The sequence below is a fragment of the Aphis gossypii genome, chromosome X (assembly GCF_020184175.1).
Source record: "Aphis gossypii isolate Hap1 chromosome X, ASM2018417v2, whole genome shotgun sequence".
Classification (NCBI taxonomy): Eukaryota; Metazoa; Arthropoda; class Insecta; order Hemiptera; family Aphididae; genus Aphis; species Aphis gossypii.
The window spans coordinates 35,279,264-35,295,359 of record NC_065533.1 but is presented as its reverse complement, the minus strand read 5'-3'; the positions used below and the strand labels follow the sequence as shown (position 1 = coordinate 35,295,359).

Sequence of the window (16,096 nt, the reverse complement as noted above, 5' to 3'; positions counted from 1 at the left end):
GTAGGTACTGAAATACTTCATTATAAGAATACCAATCATACCAGCTTATATAATACTTATGGTAATGATTGAAAATTAAGAAAATATCGAGATTTAGTATATTAATATTTTAGTAAAGCTAATTTTATGAGTGTACATAACAAAACGCCAACAATATACATCATTCATTTGATATTTATGTAGTTTAACCGATTCCCCAGGTATGACAAAATCATTAACTGTATGAACATTTTTTGTTTTGTTATTTTTACCACTTAGCAGCTGGTGACTATTTATTTAATAATTGAATTTAATAAATTATGCTGGACGAATAAGCCAACTTATAAAACCGTACCTATCAAAAATAATATGTCTGTTATGTTGTTTGATTAGATTTTATATTTTTTTTATACTCTCACTGTGGTATAAAATATAATCTCAGGAATTATATCATAATGAACCACAATAAAAGTAAAAATGTTATGTTGACAGATAAGATAATCACATTAAAAAAGCCAAAAAAAAAAAAAATAGGACGATTGACATTTCAACATTTTGATGCTAACATGTTTTACCTTATTATACCGAGTAAAATATAATATATTATAAGAAAGACGCTCTTAGGATAATTTGGTTTTTATTTGCTTAAGCAGCTTTTTTTATATTATTAATTTACGAGAAAATAAGGATAACAGCAGTTCATCTTTAGAAGAACAGTCGTGGTCCGTTGTGTTGTTGACAGTGCATTTCAAAGCCATGATATATCAGCGCATTCGAAAATAAACGATTCTGGCATGAGTTTGCATAAAAAACATAACTGCTGACACTTCTTACAAAAATATACGGGTTTTTAGAATTTTGTTCAAACCATTTTGACCACGATTTAGCGTAAATAGTTTCAACGGGACGTTAAAAAAAAAACAAATTGGAGACCTAGTCAATCGAAAAAATTAATAATTAATCCCTGGGCGTCCAAAATTGATAAAATTATAAAATTAAAGCATATAATTAGTTTGGCTTTATAAATTATGGCTATTTATATATTGTGGCTTTAACATTATAAATAATGTTAATGTGTTAATTTAACCGGACTACATAGTAGTTTACTAATTATTACTGATCGAATCAAAGCGTCTGTCGCATCCGTCAATTTTTTTTATCTTAGTTTTTTTTTTTGCAGAACGCCGACATCGCACGCGCCAATCGTTATTAAATTAATGAATAAAAGCGAACTTTTTTTTTGTTTTTCAATTTAAAAGTTTTTTGAAAAAAAAACCCTTTTGGCCTGAGGAATGGAAAAAAAATGATGTGCGATTAATTAACGGTATTTTGCATTAATAACCGGGTGCTGTGGGCGCAAATAGTGCAGCAAAACAGCCGTCAGTTTGCATTCACCCCTTCTGCACGCACGAATCGCCACCCCCGTGCGGTCTCGACGATTCGTCGAGTCGACGTCATCGTATCCTCGTACACTGCAACATGGCTGGCGCGACGGCGGCGTTAATTAATATTCACGTTAATACCCGAATGATAATTAAACGAATATTATTTGGGGGACATGGCGCGTACGCGGCTCCGTTATCGAGGTGCACAACGCAAATACAATACTTATAAACGACTATACGGGGTTGAAAAAATAACTCGAAAAATATAAAACCGTACCCAGACACGGTCCTCCGGGGATCAGACGCCACTATTAACACGCAGGATAGTATACCCGATGGGAGGCGGAAAAATAAATTGGTTTAGCGATTGGTTCGGCTGGTGTTCGTCGTAGGAACAAACAAATAATATGGTGACAGTACGTCTGCAATGCTAGGCAAATAAATATATTTTTTTTTCGAACCACTCAAAGTTTAGATGTGATGGTATAATAAAAACATTTCAGTCGGGTTTAAAGTTGAAAGATGATTTTAATTTGTTTTTATTTTTAATTGTTGATGTTAAAAGTTAAATTGACTAAAATTAACCAATAACCTTGTCATATTTTATTATATTTCAGAGAATATAATTGTACGACCTATACCAAATCGAAATAAACAATTTTTGTAAAAATAAATGCAAAAATAAAACACATACAAATAATTGACAAAAAGTAAAGTCAACTGATTAAAAAACTTTACAATTTATTAATTATTTGGGCAAACTTTTAATTACCTAGTTAAGAACTTAAGAGTCCTCGGAACCAACATTTCTTTAAATGTCAAACTGAGTTATCTAATAGTATAATTGATAAAACATTTTAAATAATCGCGTTTGAGTAAAATTATCATTTTCTATGAAAATGTATATTATGCTTTACTTATATAAAACTTCGGAGATTCAACATTTAATAAGCACAATACGACATCATATCATATAAAATTATTTAATTTTATAAATACTATTTTCGATTTGTTTTTGATTATTTTATAAAACATTAAAATTAAAAATTTTAAAAAACAAAGTAAACACGTTGTACCTACATATTGTATATTTTATACATTTGAAACTTATTGAATTAGAAATTGCTTTGATGAAAAAGAATTATACTATGCAACTTGGTTAAAATAAATATAATTTTTTAACTAAATATCATACGAGCATGGGTGGAGAAATAAATGCATTTTAGATCTAAAATCATTCAACACCAAACAAGCCAATTATTAATAAAAAAAAACTTATTTTAAATTTGTGTTTATTTTTTGAAGGATAGAAACTTGAATAAATTTTGTTAGGAACTAAGCTCTCCACTCACTGTTGCAGTGTTGTATGTTGCACCTATGAACTCGAGTATGTTATAATAATAGATCGATAAAACATACATTAGTCACATAATATAGTAGTCTGATGACAACCTGTTATTACATAGTAATTAATTGAAACAAGAACAAAAGGAGGATATTATTTTTAGGAAAAAAACCATTATATAAAGCACTAATTTACTAAGGCTTATACCACACACTGTCGATAATTACGGTTTTTAAAGGCTATTGGTTTTTTCTCCAGCGTATAATAAATTTGAAAAAATAGGTAGAACACTTGTCGAAATGGAACGAATGTACTATACAAAAAAATATTCTCACCCCATTTAGATGATAAATCGGTTTCTACAATCACAAAAGATACATTTTTCTATTGTAATTAAATTTTAAGAAGCGTTATTGTTTTTTTTTTATTTTCATAAATGATAATATAACACAGTACCTATATGCATTTAACGACAAAATGGTTTTGCTGTTTCTCAGATAAATAGTAATTCCTATTACTTGTGAGAAAAAACACCGTCATAAATATTAAAATATACTCTAGTCTTTCATTAGGTGTTTTTTTATCACATTAAATAGTATTCATGTATATTTTCGTATAATTGTACGCGTTTGTCACCAATATAATGGTTACATCATGCTTAAAAAATTCGCTGAAAAAACATTAAAATGTTTAAGTGTTGAATACTCTTTTTTCATAATTTTCTGTTAAAATTTCCGGTAACAAGCCCTTTAAAAAGCGGATGTTAGTAGTTTAGTAGTAGCGCCCTATTTAGAATCTTTTCCGTTTGGAAACCGGTGAGTAGGTACCTGTACCTATCATTTTATTAGTACTGCCAGATTGTACCATAACATAAAGATAAATAAACGCAAAGAGGATCAAAACAAATTTATACTTTTATATACGTTTCGTCGGAAAAGAGCTTATATTCAACCGTAGAGTCTTACAGAAATCTTCGTAGAAATGTCTATTATAGCTCGCTTTATACAGCGATATAAAGTACCACCGACAGAAACGAATGTATACCATTAGTTAAATTTCAAACGTGAATAACAATAATACAATGCGAAACGTATTGAAAGTATAAGGAAAGAACGAGTAGTAAAAGATTATCCTTCACTCGTCTAGAGAACATTGTGCGCAATTATAAATAATTATTTGTATCGCGTGAGTAAGTAGAAAACAAGAATAATAATAATTATATAAAAAAATTATGCATAATAAAAATAAAATACATTTTATAGACTGTCGGTTATTAAAATATAGAATTATTATGATATTTTAATTTAATTGAGATAACCGCAAGCAAAGGGTATGATGTTGCATACAATAACAATAGTATAATATACCGGGAATAGAATAAAACGCTTTTTTGATGGGAACTGCAGTGTATATAGTATAATAGTGTAAAAAAAAAATACATTTATACATCGTAGCGATTACTATGAAACATCTTATTTTGTTGTTTTTCGACTTAAGATATATCGGCAGTGACAGTGAAAAAAATGAGTATCGAGGTAATGCGAAATGCACTTAGATTAGGTTTAAGACTATGCGTTCTAGTGAAACGATTGAAGCCAAGTGAAATGCACCGTGACGTCTTCAGAATAAAAAAAAAAATACTATTTTAGCTTTATTACGTTTTGCAGCAAACGCACCCGTTGGTAAACTATTTGGAAATTCAAAAACGATGGACGATAATATAATGTATTTTTTACATTGTTCCAGTATAAAAATCTAGGGTAAAAATACATTAGAGCAATGATGTGGCATGTTTATGAAATATGAACAAAAAAATGTTATCTGTATTGAGTGATACAAAAACTTTTGTTGTATATCGTCAAAGCAATGCATGACATATCTCAAGACTTGAAACTGTTGAATAAAATAATTGAGAAATAATAATGTTAATAATTTTGACATTTGGAAATTAGAACAGAAACTTAAATCAAAGCAATACCCATGTTTTTAAATGTATAAAAAGTAATTATTATCGTTTGTAATTTTAATTTCAAATATTTTTATGAATGTATATAAGTAATAAATTATTACAATAATAAATCGGACCACAATTAATTATTGTAAACAAGTTTAAAGTCCGGTGATTTCAAAAATTTAATTATAATTTCCTCAATTTGTTATACAAAATTATTATTTTAAATACATCTAATGGAAACTTTTTTCAAATAATATAATTATATTAACATAATGCTTTGATAATTTAAAATGTATAAATTAATTGTATTATTTAATAATGATGAGTAATCTTGATATTTGTGGACGTGCAATATTAATACTTAATAGTTATCATTCAAAATAATTGTTGATCAGAAAAATATATAACATATATTTTATCAAAACTTTGTCTATTTTTAAAAAAAAGTCGAGATAATGAAACTAGAATCACATCAAAAACACCTGAATCTTTAAGAAAAATTTGAAATCAAAACTTCATTAATCTAACTTTTTTAATTTTTAAAAAAACCAAATCCTATTTTTGAGTTGATATTCGTCGTTTGGAATTATTTTTTTTATTTTTAGCTTTTTGTTATGAAATCATTGTTCAATAAAAATAATTCACATCATTATTGCTAAATAACTGTTAATGTTAAAGTATAGGTTTACATATTTTACACTTATAATACACAATTAAATATAGTAGGTAAGATAAATAATAAAGATGAAATAATTAATTTTATATTTTAGGATAAGACATGTTTTTATGGAAAATATTAATATTTAAATTATTATATTATGCATTTGGTTTCCAAATATTGAAAAAAAAGTAAATATGGAAACAATTTATAGTGGCGTAATTACCAGAAATGTCATAATTATTTTATAGGTATACCTATATAAAAATCAAATAAGAACTGAACAGTTATTTTTATAGATGTAAAAAGAAACTTTATGAAATTATTTTAAGGTGCTGAGACAAAATAATATAATCTCCGATTATCGTGATTTGTTCGATAAGATAAATGTAAAATCGATAATACCTAACTGAAATAAAAGAACATATACTTATTAACTAATGTTGCACTTAAGCACTCAAAAACATAACAAAATCTATAACAAGTGACAATTTATCTATAATGTAATGTTTATTTTTTTTTATATACGTGAACTGTTCACCGTAAACAATTCATCTCCAGATTTCGTCAACGAAGGGAAACAACTAAATGAATCTGACTTAGTATTGCATACTCCAGGGACCAAGAAAAAATAAAAATCTAGTCTTGTTCCTGTTCGTTATTATTTATCATTGAGCGAAATTCATATACCTATCAGGTGTATACATTTAGTTGATGTAAAAAGCTTTGACGTTGATAATGACGGTGCAGCCAAGATTACTTTAAAAATAAATTTATCGATATTGCAACCATATTTTCTCTTCGGTTTTAGTTGTATATTTTTTCTTTTGATTTTCTTTGGAGTAAACTACAACCGTATTTTTTCGACACTTTTAAATTAAATAAAGTCATTATAGACTATATTCTTGGTAAGTAGGCAATCTACCATTACATTTTGCACGGGTCATTCGAGTATAATCCTAAAAAAATAAATAAACAACATACCCCCGCGGTTTAAATTTAAATAATAATATACTCAAATGAACTCATATAATATATATTATACACTATACATTATATTTCGGTTTACGAGTGGTTTTTTTTAAATATCAAAAGATTAATAATATTGAATTTAATTTTTGTTTCTTTATTTTTGACAAATTTTTTTTTATTACAATTTTGAAATTTTTATGCAAACTTTTGTACCAATAAATAACGAAATCAACTTTTTTTGAAATAGTATTTATAGGTTTTATAGTATTTATATACTTGTATTCATTATTTTTTTTTTTATAGAAATTGTATTCTTTAGTTAATTATAAATTAACAAAATATGTGTGTACATAAACTATCACTAATTGGAACAATTTATTCAGATATAATTGGTAAATCAACTGAATAGATTACTTTAAATGACAAATATATAATTTGTAAAATATGTTTATATACGTTTTGTACATCGTATTACTCGTATTTATCAAGAGCTTTTTTTTTGTCGTACCAAGAAATATCTGCTAATATACATAAATGTGAATTTTTTTTTTTTAAATTGAAAATATATTCTAGAGTAAATTGGATATAAAAAAAATTTTACTTGTATGATGACGTTAAAGAAGACAAAATGGAAATAGAAATACAGTACTCACCACAAACGCTGTCTGTCCAGTATAATAATATTATAATAATTTTTCAAAATATCATAATATCGTAATCAAAATAATAATTATAATAAAAAAAAAAAAAAACAGTAACATAACCAATTTTTTTGTAAAAGTAAATTATTGTTTGTATTCAAATATACATAAAAAAGTAATATTCGTACTGTGTTCATTACAAAATATATAGACACAAATTTAAAATACGAATCGCTTATTTTTCCCCATAAAAAACGTTCATAAAAATAAGAGAAGAAGAAGCACAAATATCGATACATGCAATTCGTTTGTACCATAAGAAGTTTAATTTTTTATAACGTGTTGATTTTACAATCAAATTCGTTTATTTTTTAATCTAACTTAAATTCATGTTAATGAATGATACTAGTAATAATATATTATACAAATTATTTTATGTCATTTTTCAATCTGTATTTTTATTGAGGTTTTTGTGTTGTTATTTTAAAATATATATAGAAAAAAACAATCTAGGTACATACCTGATATAGCTTCTTGGTATTGTCCGGATATGCTTCTGAAAAAAAAAAATATTAAATTAAACTATTATTGGAAAAAAAATTGAACTACTTTAAAGCATCTTAAATTTAAGTTCACATAATAATATTATGCAGTTTTAGAAGCTAGTTTGGACGTAGATAATTTAACAATGGCCTATTGTTAATAAGTCGTGTTGCCTAACTTGATTGATACGGATTGCTTAAATTTTTTTCAAATATAGAATTTGTAATTTAAACATTTTTTAAACGAAGAAAAAATTTAAATTATCGTTGTTTAAAACAATATATATAAATAACATAATGTATTGAAATATATTTCAACTAACGGACCAGATGACCTGCGGAGAAATTAGAGTTGAATTTAAATGTGGAATATTGTTTCACCAATATGACGAATAGAAGTGATTCGAATTAAATCATTTTCATTTTTATTATAACTATTATTCAAATCGAAGCTTTGTAAAAAAACAGTTTAATATGCTGAATGTCTGGTTGAATAACACAAATTCGCGACCGAAACGATAACGTCTGTTTACGTAGTAGCTACCATTACACGGTTCGTCGTTTAAGAATATAAATAATATGGTTTATGTAATGCTAATTTTCTTCGAAATGAATCTTACGTTGAACAAAAAAACCAAAATATTTAAGAGGAGTGGTAGTGTGCTAAAAGTATATTTAATTTTAAAAAACGGGAAATTTGAACGTTTATAAATAACAAACATGCTAGATAATTTAATACACATATATGCGCAATGTACGTGAATTATAGTAACATGATAACTTCCGATACTTCATAAAGCCAACTACGAAATTTTATTTGTAGAAAAAAAAAATAAAACAGAATATACATTTAAATACACAGCTGGCTATGCAGAATATATATGCAAAATTGCGTTTTATTATGTAAAATACAAGCTTAATGTATTTGAAAGAAATTGCATTCACTTAAGTCCTTTAATCGTGTCGAGTATCCTTGCGAAGACAATAATTTAACTCGATCAAGTAAAGTACCTATTGAATTTTCAGCAATGTACTTTTCTTTCGCGAAGGAACATTCTTCTTATTCTATTGAAAACACAGTCCCGAAGACAACAGTCGAGCGTTTTTCTTCTGCTTTTAATATATTGAATTATTAAAATGCCATTAAGCCGATATACTTCACTACAGACGGTATAAAGTTATATTACATAATAAAAGTGCACAATAACATCTGCCATGTCCGACGACGGTCCGAGGCTGTTATTGCTGCAATAGCCGTTAAAATAAAGTCAACTACTAGGTAGGTATCATGGGTTTATAACAGCAAATATTATTACGTACGCCGTGTACCAAACTTATCATAAAGGATCACCTCGAAGATTTTCACCCAGATCATGGTATATCCAATATACTTAAATCAAAGTTTCTTAACAGTTTATTTAAATAAGATAATTGGGTTGTAACGCGACTTTTGGACCCACTGTATTGGTATATGTATTAAAAAAAATTTACAAGCATGCTCATTTCTGTTTATTTTTCCTCAAAAAATATGCTATTCAAAGTAATTTGAATTTTGGAATATTTAAACATACATAAAGACCATATTTTTAAATTATTGAGATTTTGTTAATTACTTGAGGAGTGTTCTTCAAGGATGAAAACTATCATATTATACTACACGCCATCACCGTCACCACTAAACATTACCGCGATTGATATATAATGCGCGCGACTGTGGAATCGTCGCTACTTGTTTATGACCGTTTTCATCTATCACGGCGTACGTCGTGCATACAACCACACGATACCATATCAAGGATGAGTATAATATTACCACGTTTATGTATACAATTAGGGCTTGGATTTCATTACGAAACGTATTTTTTTTAATTAACATAATATGTTTGATAAATATTTTTGAGCTAAGTAAATATAATTTGATTTTCTGACTTAAACCGATTTTAGGTAACGCTAAATATCACTATGTATAAATATTATACAAATGTATAATGATACTTAACCCATTATTACTTTACTATTAATACAGCAATACTTCATAATACACAGCGATTGGTTTTAAGATTTAGGTATCCAACATTTTAATCTAAGCTTATATTTCAAAATAATGCCAAAAACCAAAAATATATTATGATTCATAAATTTTGATCAAATAGTAGAAAATCCCCATGTCATTTATTTATTTATTTATTTTTATACACCTAACTACCTAATACTTTAATCTTGCATTTTTAGTATTTCCACATGTAACTTTATTAATATTTAGTGCAAATATATTTATAAATTGTATGAGTTTTTAGTTTAAATTAAGCGAAAATCAAAATATTATTTCAAGGAAAACTGTTTTCATAATGTTTTTTTTTAATAGTTTTTAGATATTAGATATTTTTTATCCGTACAAAATGTTAATCCTTATTGTTAATATGAATTATCTCTGGCTATCTTTTAAAGGCATAATTACATTGAAAGCAGGTTTATTTTTAAATTATTTTTCAATCATTTTTAGGGAATTTAACTTCATGTTTAATAAAAATAAAATAATACAAGTAGCTTTAGTGGTACCCAACGCACACATCACGCGGTACCATTCGACACATTCCGGATCATTAATACACCCTGTAAATAATGTGTATTATTATTTCAGCGTACGTCCGTCGATACGAGAAAGGCGACACGTGGTGAGAGGAGGATAAGACGAAAAGAGTCAACGACGGAGAGGATGGATGGCGAAGCACTGATGTTGCGCTTTTGATCCCCGAAGAGCAGTAAATTCGTCTTGTGGTCACCGAGGTCTGTCATCCGACGACCGGATTTTATTTGTAATTCTAAACTCAAGTTCAGTTCCGTAAACATAATATATATATATACACACACACGCTCTGCGAATTTTATTGACTTCTTTCGTCCTATCATCCCCCCCCCCCCCCAAACTAACCCATGACCACCCCTCCCCATTCATCGGCGATACTGCCGACGCCGACGCCAACATCGTTAAAAGTGTATTCACTTGTATAGTAAAAAAAATATATATATATACATAAAACTATTATACTGAAAGGCCGTCGGAGAGAAAAAAAAAGTACACCAGTCGGATGCATCGAATAGACGTAATGCAACTCGCTGCTGTTTTCTTTATAACATTATACTATTATTCTGGAATAAATAAATTCAGAACGATACAAAAAAAAAATAATAATAATAAAAGATAATATTACAGAATAGGTACCTCTCTATTGAATAACAATAAAACATAAAACAATTTTATCGTTGTTTCCAAAATAATTGAATCTAATTTGAAAACCACAATTTATTCAACGTGGTAGATTTACAATTATTTCGTAAATGATTACTGTTTCAATGAAATATAACTACACACAATCAACTTCTATGCACCATAAATTATATGTATACATTTTATAAATATACATATAGTTATAACGGTATATATTATAATAGCTATACATGTTCGTTAATAAACTAACTTTATATTTGCGAAGTCTGTTGTGTTGTAATTTTTTTACATTTACGATTGTTTATATCGTTTATTTACGGTTTTATGAAATAGCTTGTTAAATATACATCATGAAGTTTCAAACTTACTATAAATTAACTTTAAAAAAAAAAAACAAAAAAACGCGCACGTCGTAAAAACGTAATTAGTTTGCATTTTATGGGGTCGTTACGTACTAAATGAAAAACGTAAACGAGACAACTTTACGACGAAAAGGTAGATCAACATTGTAAAATGACGATACTCCGTGTTTGTTCATTTGTCTGATTCATAAGGGTTTGTTTACACGCATCAATGTTTTAGTAGTATTATTCTACCGACACTGATTAAAAAGAAAAGCTGACAATCGAATAAAAAGTGGCCTTCACAGTCTACATATAGTTTGCGCACTATCTATATTTTAACATTTGAATAAAATTATAACACGAAGCAGTAGTTCCCAATACGAATGGTAATTATTTGAATACGTACAACGTTCATTAATACCGATTTTAAGATGGTTATTATAATGTTGTACAAATCAATGTCTCGTATTACAGGCAAGAATAAGCGAAAATAAGTAAAATCAGAAGAAAACTTCATAAACAATAAGATGGCACACAACCTGTACTCACCGCGTGAATATGTCTAGCTGAGAGTAGTAAGTTAATGGTTGTATTATAATATTGCAATAATTACACATTTCCAACCACCTAGTTACGAAATATCAATAAAGCACTAGTGGTTATATCGTGAATCTTCGCATATTCCGATACCTAAACGCATACTATGAATATGGCTGGCTGGAGGCAGCTATTTTTTTAAATGGCATATGACCACCAAAGTTCCGAGACAACACTTTTTAGAAGAATAAAAATATCAAATACGTATATATGATCAATATTCATATCTAAATCATGTGACAAGAATCATGAAAATATTATATCATTTCTAATAAACGCGTCTTTATAAAAATATTTTTTTTTATTTTCCAACAGAAAAAAATGTTCAAAAACCTAACGTTTCGTAATAAAAAGCAGTAATGATAATAATAATATGGTGATCATAAATATTTTTATGATTATTTTTTTAGGGACGTTTATATTTTTGAGAAACACATTTTATCAGCTCCATACCTTTGATCAAAGTCTGTGCGCACTTACATCGTTTAAAAGCGATGATAATTGGTAATTACTAAATAATGGTTACTATGGTTACTACAGTCGTCACACCAGTTAACACGCATACTCACAGAAAATAATATGCATGCATGCCGAAGACGTTTATGCACCAATAAAACAAATCCGGTGAAAACTTTAATACGTTTTCTTATCATAATATTATTATGAATGATTTATAGTAATACAATATTTTAACAACAATAAAGAATAATGATATAATATTACTCATAGTTGTCAATAGTTAGTTTTCTCAAATTTGATTGAGTAACTCGGTCAATACGTTAAAATACATATATTATATTAAATGACATTGACGATTAAAAAACATTCTCCAAAAATATACAAAAGATGAAATATTTCCTAAAAATGATTTTTTTTTTTTTTTTTAGAGTATCGCACTGCGTAAATGCAAATAGCGTACCTACTTCAGTGTCGCAGAACTATATTTATTTTCCGGGCTGGTGGTATAACATGAAACGGATCCGCGTCGACAGAAATATACATTTGCGGGGAAAAATAAATCTGGTCGTCGAATTGTCATTACGCGTAGGTACCTCCCATTTGTGTTATTTGCACTTTGCAACCAGTGCGAAACTTAAACGCATCGGTAAACATACGGTGGTTTTACTGCAATATCAATACTGATTACGATGTTATTAATCAAAGCGTATGCGGTCATTGCGCACTATGCACATACCATTATGCATACAATAATAATTATAATAATAATAATAATAAATTAACAACTATACAACCGTTGTGTGTCCGACTGATATTATGCACGATGATAATATCGTGTATATATTATTCGGGTATTACAACACACACAGTCGACGATCGGTGTGCCGTTCGTGTTCAAAAAGTTTTCCCGGAATAGTTATTTGAGTATACCTGCGTGCGCTCGAATTCGTGATTTTTCAAACAATCGCGAGTTATTTCCATGGTCATAGAACGGACGTTTTAAAATACCATTTTATGGCTTCTGAATGGACACGCGTAGCCGCATATCTAATTGATTATTCGAGAGCGGTAAGCTCGTTAAAACATTTTGAATCAATACGCTTATTCTGCAGATGAAACACAATTATAGTGATTGATAATAATTTATTATATACATATAACTAGGTATCATACGCTCTCGCTAAGACGATTCAACGTCCATAGAATTATTATTATTATACGGTTAGGTTTGTAACCTAACGGGAAGTGTGTTGAGTTGCATTTAATAATCCGTATGGTGTCGTGAAAACTTACGACGCGATGAATTTCGAAAGTCAACTTGTAATTAAATAGTTGGCCTACCATAACCTCGATTATGTTTACCTATACATACTGCCATAATATTTACGTAACATTGTTGTGTACATAATTTAACTAATCAAGACCCATATCACTACATCATATTATGGTAGTGAACCGTGAGACGGTTTTGTAGTATTCTACGTTAGTATGACAAAAACTGTGAGCGACCACTTCGGGATAACACGCTTCGTAGCGCCACTGATTTACCTAACTCTAATCAATATATTAAATTAGTAATGTCATCATCACATAACATTTCTGTAAAACGATTTATAATTAGAAAATCACTTTTGTTGTTAACAAATATATTATTATCGTGCCGCGTAGGTGATTATATTCAGTGGCGTCATTTTAAAGGTGTGCAATAAGGGCGCTGTGAGTTTGTATACCATAAAACAATATGCTCTTTATACTTGACAGATTTGTTATTGTAATAAATAAATATAATATCATAAAGTTTTTGTAAGATAAACACTTGTTTAACACAAAAAAAATAATGTTTCAATAATTTTAAAAATTTTAAATGATAAAAATGAAAATATTTTTATTATTATTCTTTAAAGTTTTCTTAACTAGATAATAATATACTTATTGAACATTATAAGTACTACAACATGAACTATTTTAAAATATCTTTTGTCTTAATCATTTTTTCTAAAAAAATATATAAATAATAATTTCCATCATAAACATTACTAAATTATTTTTAATTTGTATAAAAGAAAAATAATAAAATATAAAAATGTAAAAATGCCTTAATGTTTTATTATTTTGAATTTGAGAGTACTTATTTTAGTAAGTGGCTTTGATTATGGTTAAATATTAGTATTTTTTTTTTGCATTCTGTGCAGAGCCTTCAAATTATGCCTCTGTATATACTTTATTTTTAAGAAAATATAATATACCATTGTATTCTTAATAATAATTAATACTATTTAAAGGTAGATATAAAGTTATTATCATTATTTATTAGTAAATTATAATGTAACGAATATACATCTAAAATGTCCTGAATCTAGGGAATATTTACATATATATATACTTACTGATTAAAATGTGAATGTTATAAAACGTTTAATCGTGGTAGAATAGTGATAAAATTAAAAATATTTTACCTCGTTGAATATACTCGTATACCGTTTATTTTATAATTTCTATTTATTCAAACATTTATTGATGAGGTAAATTATAACTATTATTTATCTACAAATTCCCCTAACGATATAAATATGTAAAGCCTTTCAAAAAAAAAAAAAAACTATAACAGTGTAGACTAAAAAAAACTAATAAAATTATCATACGGTTATTGTTTTTATGTTAGTACCTATACACTGTTTTGTAAGAAGTCCCGAATCGTTAACATTTAATTTATAAATGTATAAAATTATTTATTTATTTTTATATTCAACATAACGACTTTAAATATTGCGAATAAATTTGTATAATACTTCAAAATCAAAATCAAAAAAATTTAACTTAACAGTTAGGTAACACCTATGTTACTTATTAAATATTAACTGCATTTAACAACTAATTTAGAATTGTTGACACTTTTGTGACTTTTTTAAATATCAAAGACAGTAGGATATGCACCAACCTATTACTTTTTAAATGTATTTTTTATTGAAGAAAGTTATAAATACCTATGTCATTAAAATAGAGTAAAAGTACTAAAACGTACAAAAAACACTTTGATAAAGTTCCCTGTTATTTTGTTTTTTATAATATACATATACATAAAAAATTGTCCAAAGTAACAAAAAGAAATCTATGAAAGACATTTAGATTAGTTTTGAACAACTATAATATGCGTTAAAAACTTTTATACGACCAATCTATTTTTAAGTTTTAATCATAAATGCATGAATAAATATTTAGTATCTATACTATCTATTTATATTTTGTGTTGAAAATAATTATATTCCTAAATAAACAACATTTTCAATACAAACTCCATTACCTCATCACAGTTAATTCTCGTAGGACACTCTGCATATGAATACTCACACAATACACGCCACTCTACACACAGGTAGTTAATTAATTTAAACTTTGAAACATACAAAACGTGATGCACTTTTATTTTAGTATTTTTTTTTAAAAAAACTACCAAATAAATCATACAAGTGTTTCTTGTTGTAATTTTTTTTTCTCGTCACCCCATCGTTGTTTCCTTAATGATTACATCGTTAGTCGTTATGGAGATTCGTATCATTCAATGATTTACGCTTAACACTTAAAACATTAAATCAAACAATAAAATGAGTACTGTTTATTATTATTTCGCAATGAGTTATTGTTATCTCAGTCTCTACGACATTCATAATATAAATATGTAGATAACTCTTTGCAGTATAATATAAAATAACAACATTTATCTTGGTCATATGACTAGTGGGTGTATGATGTATAGGTACTTATGTTACATTAAATCTTCTAATTTTTAAATATTCAAAAAACTTATAATGTTTCGATAATTTTGAACGACGTTAAATCGGTATTTTGACTGATTCAAAAAAAGTTTACAAAATTTTATGATGAACAATATCAACTAATTTGTATTTTTTATTATAATCTATGTATTAAATTATTATCATATTCATAAAATACATGTCTGTAGAATAATGGTCGAATCATATGGCAATATAAC

The 16,096-nt window shown here is 27.4% G+C and overlaps 1 protein-coding gene across 1 annotated transcript in view; it reads right to left on the bottom strand.

The window, feature by feature from the left end:
• Window positions 1-16,096, bottom strand: part of LOC114129703 (uncharacterized) — a 380,263-nt gene that overhangs the window by 301,223 nt on the left and 62,944 nt on the right. The window contains exon 2 of the mRNA XM_027994507.2: window positions 7,456-7,490. Coding sequence (XP_027850308.1) covers window positions 7,456-7,490 — 35 coding nt within the window. The remainder of the gene's footprint in view (window positions 1-7,455; window positions 7,491-16,096) is intronic.